Below are 8100 nucleotides of genomic sequence, written 5' to 3' on the forward strand. Positions count from 1 at the left end.
GCAACAACAAAATAATAAATTAAAAAGTTCCTTTTCACACAAAATTTTTATCAATCAAAATAAATTAAAACAATTCCATTGAAAAATAATAAAAAAACTCAAATTTTCTTTTATAAGTAAAAAAATTAAATTCCAAAAGGCAACATCCATAAACACAATATTAAATATTTTGACTCATGCAACGCCATCTAGTTCTATTCCTACGACAGTCTAACAATTCCGCACAACGGAAAAAAAAACAGCTGTCCCTTTTGGGTCGAATTATTTATACTTTACACAAGTTTGACCCAAAGAGAGGTACTTTATTTTAAAACTAAAACTTTTAAACACTACGTGGAACATTATGGTGCAATTTTGTATATATAATAGAATTCCATAGTTGTGATAATTGCCATCTCTTTCTATTCTTTTTGATAAAAAAGAGATGACAAGTTTGTACCACCACAATGGAATTCTACTTTAAAGTCTGGATTAAATATATTTCTGAAGAGAGCAATAAAAGGCAAATTATATTTGATTTTAGATTATTTTATGCCTTTATATAGAGGTATACACGGCAATATTGATTTTATAAGTAAGATTTTTTTATGTACTTCTAATTTTTATAAGTTAATATTATCTGTTATATTGATGTTTATTGATTATGTACTGAGATTGTTAATTATCAAACCTTTTAAAATAACAAAACATTCAAAAACATTTTTTTTCAGTTTTTTTTAAATGTACGAGACTTTAAGCAAATATAAAAAATTAGGTGTTTAAATATTGAAATCTAACATTGATTTTACAAACACCTCTAAAATGTTCTTATACAGGATGAAACATTTTTGTATTTTTTTTAATAAGAATTTTTTTTGATCTTTTTACAAAGGCAAATAATTAACAAACTCGGTCATAAATTATGATCTAATATAAATGGGTCTTAGGTAAAAAATCTTTTACAAGAGGTCAAAAATTAAATCCACTTTTTTTACTATTCATCGATGTAGTTTAACAGTTATAGAGTAAAAAAAGATGAATTTAAATTAGTTTTTTCTGTAGCTATTGTTGATCAACTATAACTGTTAAACTATATAACGTTAAATATAATCGTTATTTAAACCGGTTGTACACAATGGCACAAATAACTGTGACTAGTCATTGAATATACAGAAGAAACCGTTTTATATGACATCGGTTATAAAGACTATGTATTATGATTGAATATTGAAAGTTGCTGCGATGTTGTTATAGCCGATTTCAACTGTTATTCAATGAGAGTGGATCTGAGATCATGGTTGACTGGAGTTTGAGACAAGTGTATATGTTAAATTGTGTGTTCTTTATTTCACAGAAGTTTTACGTAAATTACATATTAAGTTTTCATGTACATTGCATTCGTATGGCATTCAGAAATATCAGACACATGGTGAATGTTTAGGCCATTTCAAATTGTCAGCGAAATAAACATAACTTCTACGGTATTTAAGAGAATAGTTGACAAATAAAAAAAAATATACACAAAATGTCGATATTCCCGAATGTCATGCAAGAAAACCCGTGTTATTTAGCACCTGATGAAAAAATATTAAATGTGAAATCACAATATCCTCGAAGTTATAATACAGTTCCTGAACATAACTTGTCATGTCACAACCAACACAACAACGTTCTTACACGCGCCGCTAGATGGCGCTCGCCACCGCGTTGTACCGACGCGCCGATAGATGGCGCTGTTCTCAAACGGATTGTTACTTCAAAATTGTAAACACGTTACAAGGAACACGAGGCTTATGATACAAGATTAAGAAGTAACAATCCAGATTTGTAGTAGAGTGTCGCCGCCTAGCGGTAGACAGCGAGCCCGTGTCAGCAGATTGCAGTCAGTAGAGTGTCACTGTCACTGTCACTATCACTGTCACTGTCGGCGGCGGACGGGCGCTGGCGGCAGCACTATGACACTGAGATGACTTCGTGCGAGGGCCGGGTCTGCGCGGCGCGCGGCCATGACTGCGAGGTGAGCTGCCCCACAGACAGCGGGTTGTTGGCGTCACGCGGGTTCGTGCCCACCGGGTGACGCGGCGTGGGGTGCGTGGGGTGCGGCTGCGGGGCGTGCGCGGGGTGCGCGGGGTCTGGCGCGGGGGAGGCGAGCGAGGAGAGCGCGCTGAGTCCGCCGGGGCTAGAGGCGGAGGTGGGGGGCGTGTCGGGCTCGGCGTCGCTGCTGGCGTCCGACAGCTCCTCAAGCTTCACGTCCTCATCGGAGCAGGGAGAGTGCGCGCCCCCTGCGCCCCCTGCGCCCCCCGCGCCCAGACCCCCTGCGCCCCCCGCCGCCGCCAGCGCCTCCATGTAACGAACGCATTTTTTCTTCCGCCTGAAAATTTACCGTCGCCAAAGTTAATAACATTTAACGTGATACAAAGTGGAACAAACAGAATCGATGTCCTCTTCTTTGCTTATATTTCACTTTATCTTTGTAACTTCTTTATAATTGTATACGACTACTGTAATTGACCGAGTCCAGTCATTATAAGAATCCTAATTTCTTGGAACTAAACAACAGTTGCATGTAACCACGAATGTTTAGAAATCTATATCAGGAACGTTGTAATAATCTGTTCTTACCTTACATCACATCCATCTAGGTCCATTATAAAATAATTTTGTATTATTTAATAAAAATTAGTTTTTACACACTTTGCGTTCTTTTAGACATAAAAATTGTAAAAATATTAAATCTATACATGCTAAAATAATCACAAGTAACATAAAACAACAAAAGGATATAACTACGTCAATAACATCAATGAAGGCACACAGAAAACATCCGAACACTCATGCGACGCTAAAAAAAAACTCAATGGAATTTTGAAGAAACAAAAACATATTACAATGCGAAAAAAAAATCAAACATCGACAAATTAAAAAAAGCACAACATTCTATCTTAAAAGCAGATTATTGTCGACCAAGAACTCGAAGACGATATTACGACCTTCCAACAAATCTAGACATAGATAAGTTATTGAAACCAATCTACTTATATATTTTATATTTTCGTTGTTAACAAGTTCATAAGGGATCATATTTATTTCTCCTCGTAATCCACAAGTTTTAAAACAATATGACCCAATTGTAAACATAGGAAAATTCTGCTCGATAAACATTCAATAATAATCCTAAATTATAAACTTGTCTATTAAAGAATCGCTAAACAAAATTAAAAATCGAAAACGTCATGCAATTAAAATTAAAAAAAAAATCACTACAAAACCGAAAAAAACAACTAACAATATGTTAAATAACTAGCAACGACAAAAACAATGTTACAGTTAAACTGAGAATACTGCAAAACAATAAATCGGCTAAATCCATGCTACGACGTAACTGACCGTACTTCCTTCGGCGTTGGACCGGCACTAGAGGTTGACGTATGTGGGCTCCTGCGCGGGGCTGCCCACTAGGCTGGCCCCGGGCAGTGGTGCCTCCGGCCGCAGCAGCCCTAGCCCGCCCGACACCATCACGCTACTTGACTCGGGACTGATGTCCATACAAACGCAATACACCAACAAAAAGTGGTGAAACGTAAATAAGAGAAGGTACAAAGAAAAAGAGTCATAATGCACCAAAATATGGTGTTGGAAAGTTGAATGAATAATGAGGAAAGTTTAAAGTAATATAAGGTACGAAAAAAGGTTAAAAAAAATGCAACGAAAGAATGACACAGAATTGTAATTGCAAAGTCAGAAATTGTAATATTAGTTTACATTTCAACAAAAGAAGGCATTCAAGAAAGTATAAAAAGAGAGAATTTGGGAATAGCAAAATGGACAAGAAAAAAAAGTTAAGTAATAAAAAACATAACAGCATCATGTTATAAGATTGCGACAATGTAAGATTAGACAACAGGAATAAGGAATACATAAAAAAAAAAACAAAAAATATCGAGTCAAGTGGAGTTTGGTGTATATTTAGTTAGCGATCAATATTCGAGTAACGAGTTACCAATGGTGCCAGTCATCCAGCATTGTTCCGTGGGTAGCGGCAATCATGAGTGGAAAAAAACATTTCGATAAGTATAAACATCGTCATATTAAATATCTCTGGTCGTATCCCAAGAAAAAAAGCAAGCGAAATTCAGAAAATGTGTCAAGATTTTTTTGAAAGTTTTCTTCGACAAATGATTGCCTTCCCTCAGCCGATCTGGATTGCCGATATTCTATTGCCTATTCACTACCACACTTTGTCTACTTTCAAAAAAATCTATTCCGTGTGCTTTCTACATCGTATCAAACTTATTTCTTTGTGAAAAGACACATTTTCTGAATTATATTTGCTGCTTCGCCGTACACGAATCCTATTTGACCAGACTCGTTTTGTTTAAACCGAAACATTATATCAACGTTAATATTATCAATAACATAAAACACAACAACTACTACAGATTTTTTTGAATTACAATAAATAAAAAAAAACTAATAAGAGAAACAAAAAAAAATTGAGGACTGGGCTCCTTTTGCCATTGTATGTGAAGACGAAAAGATAAGCCAAGTCTTTCCACATAGAAACAATATAATTTTTGAAACGACAAACAAGTTATAGGAAAACCTCTTTTAAAAATTTTGAACAGGTTCAAGCGAAAAATAATAAAAAAAAAGTTGTTTTCTAAGTACCCACCTGCAAGGTTTGCACCATTGGTTCTGTTGGTCGAGGCCGTACCTCGCCCGACATTTCTTCAAATTATTTCCTGGAAGTGCGACAGGAAGTTTGTTAGAAAACGTCGCTTAAATAATTCACAAGTTATCGGCAAACTTCTACCAGGTTGTTACTTTATTATCATTATATATGGATATTTAATAGCAAATTAAAACTTTAACGGCAAATTAACGGTTCAACCGTGTGATGTGGGAAGTTGACTTTCTAAAAATAATGTTAATCAAATTATCTGGTTTTTAAAAGCGGCTTTTTAATACAAATCAAATGGTATTTACTCTCGATCGTTTGGCAAAAATAAATTTACTTTAAATCAAGTTGGAAGCGCCTTAAAAATAATACACCTAATACTACGACTACAAACAAGCTTGCATGCAACAAACATCTAATAACACGTTAGTATCATGCGGGAAATCGGAAAGGGATAAATAAAAGGGAAAAACGGAAAAACATTGGTTTTAAAAATAGCTGACTACTCGCTTTCGCTATCAAAAACTGTGCTAACTACGTCATACGGAAAAACAAAACAGTCACAAATAAACATGACGCTTGTAAGCAAATTGAAGCAGAATAGGTTCTCCGGAATCAAAATAAATATGTTGTTTGGCCAGTATCATTGTACAGAACACCGCAGAAGCATCGGCAGCTCGTATCTATTGCGGACGCGTTCGCCGCCGCCGCTCTCCTACGCCCTCGCGTACTCTCCTCTCCTCTCTCATGCAAGTAATATGTCTCTACACCTTTGCATAGTTCAATATCTCAAGAAGGCTGTCCCAGCCCGCACAGAGCTACTTCCCTGCGAAGCATTTACTCTAAAGTTGAAATGTTGACGCATCATGGCAGCAAGGCCGGACCGGACTGGTGGCCGCCGGCGGAGCGGAGCGGAACAACAAAAACCGGGACAACCTTCGAAGGAGTGCCACTTACTCGGGATGATTCTCGGAATATATATTTATATAGCGTTGTAATTACAGTAACAAAAAATTTATGTATAAATAAATAAATGCGATAAATATTAAATAAAATAAGTAATGCTGAATAATAAGTCTACAACCTGGACCCCTTCAACCATTATACATTCGGCAGTAACTACGCATGGTTGGCATCAAGTTCAAAGTAATTGAACTCTCACGGGCCTGAGGACAGGGGAGAGGGGACAGTGGTAGGGGAAAGGAAGCAGCAGACGTCTCCGAGTTAATCCTTCATTAATTGACCTCGTTTTTTAATGAGACAAAGCGCGTGTAGCGCGTTCGTTGAGACGTCCACTGTTCAGACCACGTGTTGGACTTTGGGAATCGTGATTGTGATATTTTAGGTAGCTCGATGCCGGTTGTTCCGGTGACAAGCGTGGTCTTCTTTGCTGGAGAGGAGCGGGAAATGGTGAATGCGGAGCGAGGTGGGACGGCGACGGAGCGAAAGGCAGTACCTCCATCGGTTGTCTCCTGTTTTCGTTTCCTCTTCTTGCCCCTTTGCGTATTAGCCCTAGACGACCAATCGGGATAGAGTTGCATGTGCAGCTGGCGTTCCCGACGCGCCAGCTCGTAATACTTGGCTTGCTCCTCCCGGCCGAGTGCGTGCCACTGTACCGTCAACGGCCAGCGAATATGGAAAGAAAAGATAAATGCACTTCGACGCGGCCCAAGCGGCTCGCCGTCCTATCTTGGTGCTAGAAAAACAGCCCGCTATACGCGTCCCCGCGGCAATTTTGATCCTAACCGGAATGAGAATGGCCAATTATGTTCCTCCCAGAACCTATTCTGCGGTCGAACGACGCGCCTAGACACAGAACAAACCAATGTTTCCGGGGTGAGGTGAGTGCGGTCACTCGACGTCTACAGTACAGTACACAACACGCAACAGCCGGCCGGCCGCTTTTCTAGCACGGCCCCGGGCGCACGACACACGCAAACACGCTCACTCATACGATACGGGACAGGCTCGGGTCGGGTCGGCTCGGAACGGAGTCGTCTGAGTGACGCAAGCGGGCGTTAGTAGTGTTAGAGGAGCTCGCCGCGAGCGGGACTCGCGGGACTCGGCGGGACACGCAGGACGGGAGGGGGAGGTGAAGCGAGTGTACACAAGCGTCGACGTGACCCAGCCCCTTCACAGGTTACAGTTCCTAAGGTCCAATACCTCCCAATTCAGCGGGACCTCGGTCCTTTTTCCGCTTTTTCTTTTTGGAACCGTAACCGTAGTTGTCCCTGGCGCTCCACCCGGGGTATAGCTGCATATGGAGCTGTCTCTCTTGCCGCGCTTTCTCATAGTACTTTGCCTGCTCCTCGCGACTCAACGAATGCCACTGCGTATCGACACGGGTACACCACATTATGGGCGTGCCGCGCCGCTCGCGGCCGCCCAACGCGCGCGGCTCGTTGGACGCTCGCGAGCGGCCGCTCTGACACACTTGCTACTCTTGTGAGGAATGTCGCCTCGCGTTACACACTCGTTATTATTCAATGCATCTAGTTTGATGTGCGATACGGCGCCGGCTCGGCCGCGGCGCGGCATTGTCTCGCCGTCGATTTGTTGACTCGACGCCTCGCGAATCGTATTCCTTACAAGATTAACAATGACAACATCGCTTCTATACGGAACAAAACACAGAGTCAAGGGTAAATTTTATATAATTAAATCGTTTGATTGGAATACTAAATGGCCAGTTTGACTTGGATACTGAGATATGTATTTCAAAATTAAAAATAACATTTATAAGATATGGACGGTGTAAGTTTTGGAGCGGGACTCACCCGTCTACCGAGGATCTGGTTGATGGCGGCGGATTCCTTGAGCGTGCACTCGGCGACAACCTTGGCACGCATCTCCTTCATGTAAAGCATGAAGGCGTTGAGCGGCTTCTTGATGTGAGGCTTCTTATTCTGTTCCTTGCTGCCGCCGCCGCCCCCCTCACTTGCCTTCTCCCCGGAGCCCCCGCCGCCGCTCTTCTCCGCTTGAGACCTGAAACCATTATAACTGCTTTTTTATCACCATGGCTTTGAATTATCGACGGAACACAGAACTCTACTTATAATAGTTGAAAATGTAATTCTGCTAACCGTACAAAGTGACGTGCAACAATAAGATATCGATGTATCAAGTTTTGTTATCGGCGTCGATATCGATATGTTAATAGTGGTAGGTGTTAACGACACGCAGCCGCGACAGGCGACGGGCGACGGCGACGGGTGACAGTAAACAAGCGCGCGTCCGGTTGGAAATAGACGCGGCGTTTCCGGCGGCCAACGCCAGACGAGCGGCCGCGGTTATTGTCGATATGGACGGACATAAGGACGAACGACTGTCGACGAACTGTTGGACGTTTGTTCTAGTGTTGGTGGAATAATAGTTTAATCACGCCTTTCAGAAACCGTTCGTTTATGAGTAGATCTTTTTTCTAAAATGATCCCTCATCATGT

At 41.0% G+C, this 8100-nt stretch overlaps 1 protein-coding gene across 6 annotated transcripts in view; it reads right to left on the minus strand.

Annotated features, from left to right (window-relative positions):
* Nucleotides 1–1173: 1173 nt before the first annotated feature.
* The window catches only part of pan (transcription factor pangolin), a 126517-nt gene continuing 119590 nt past the window's right edge, over nucleotides 1174–8100 (minus strand). For 2 of the 6 annotated variants that reach the window (XM_013319313.1, XM_013319312.1), the window contains exons 9-12: nucleotides 7435–7657; nucleotides 6821–6986; nucleotides 4652–4721; nucleotides 1174–2350 (exon numbers count right to left, since the gene is read on the minus strand). In XM_013319313.1, the coding sequence (XP_013174767.1) occupies nucleotides 1933–2350; nucleotides 4652–4721; nucleotides 6821–6986; nucleotides 7435–7657 (877 nt within the window). In that variant the 3' untranslated portion in view covers nucleotides 1174–1932. Of the gene's footprint in view, nucleotides 2351–3366; nucleotides 3515–4651; nucleotides 4722–6113; nucleotides 6268–6820; nucleotides 6987–7434; nucleotides 7658–8100 lie in introns of all 6 variants that reach the window. The other 4 variants (XM_013319318.1, XM_013319316.1, XM_013319315.1 and 1 more) reach the window with 4 other exon arrangements.

The sequence above is a fragment of the Papilio xuthus genome, unplaced genomic scaffold, assembly GCF_000836235.2.
Source record: "Papilio xuthus unplaced genomic scaffold, Pxut_1.1 DF826159.1, whole genome shotgun sequence".
NCBI lineage: Eukaryota > Metazoa > Arthropoda > Insecta > Lepidoptera > Papilionidae > Papilio > Papilio xuthus.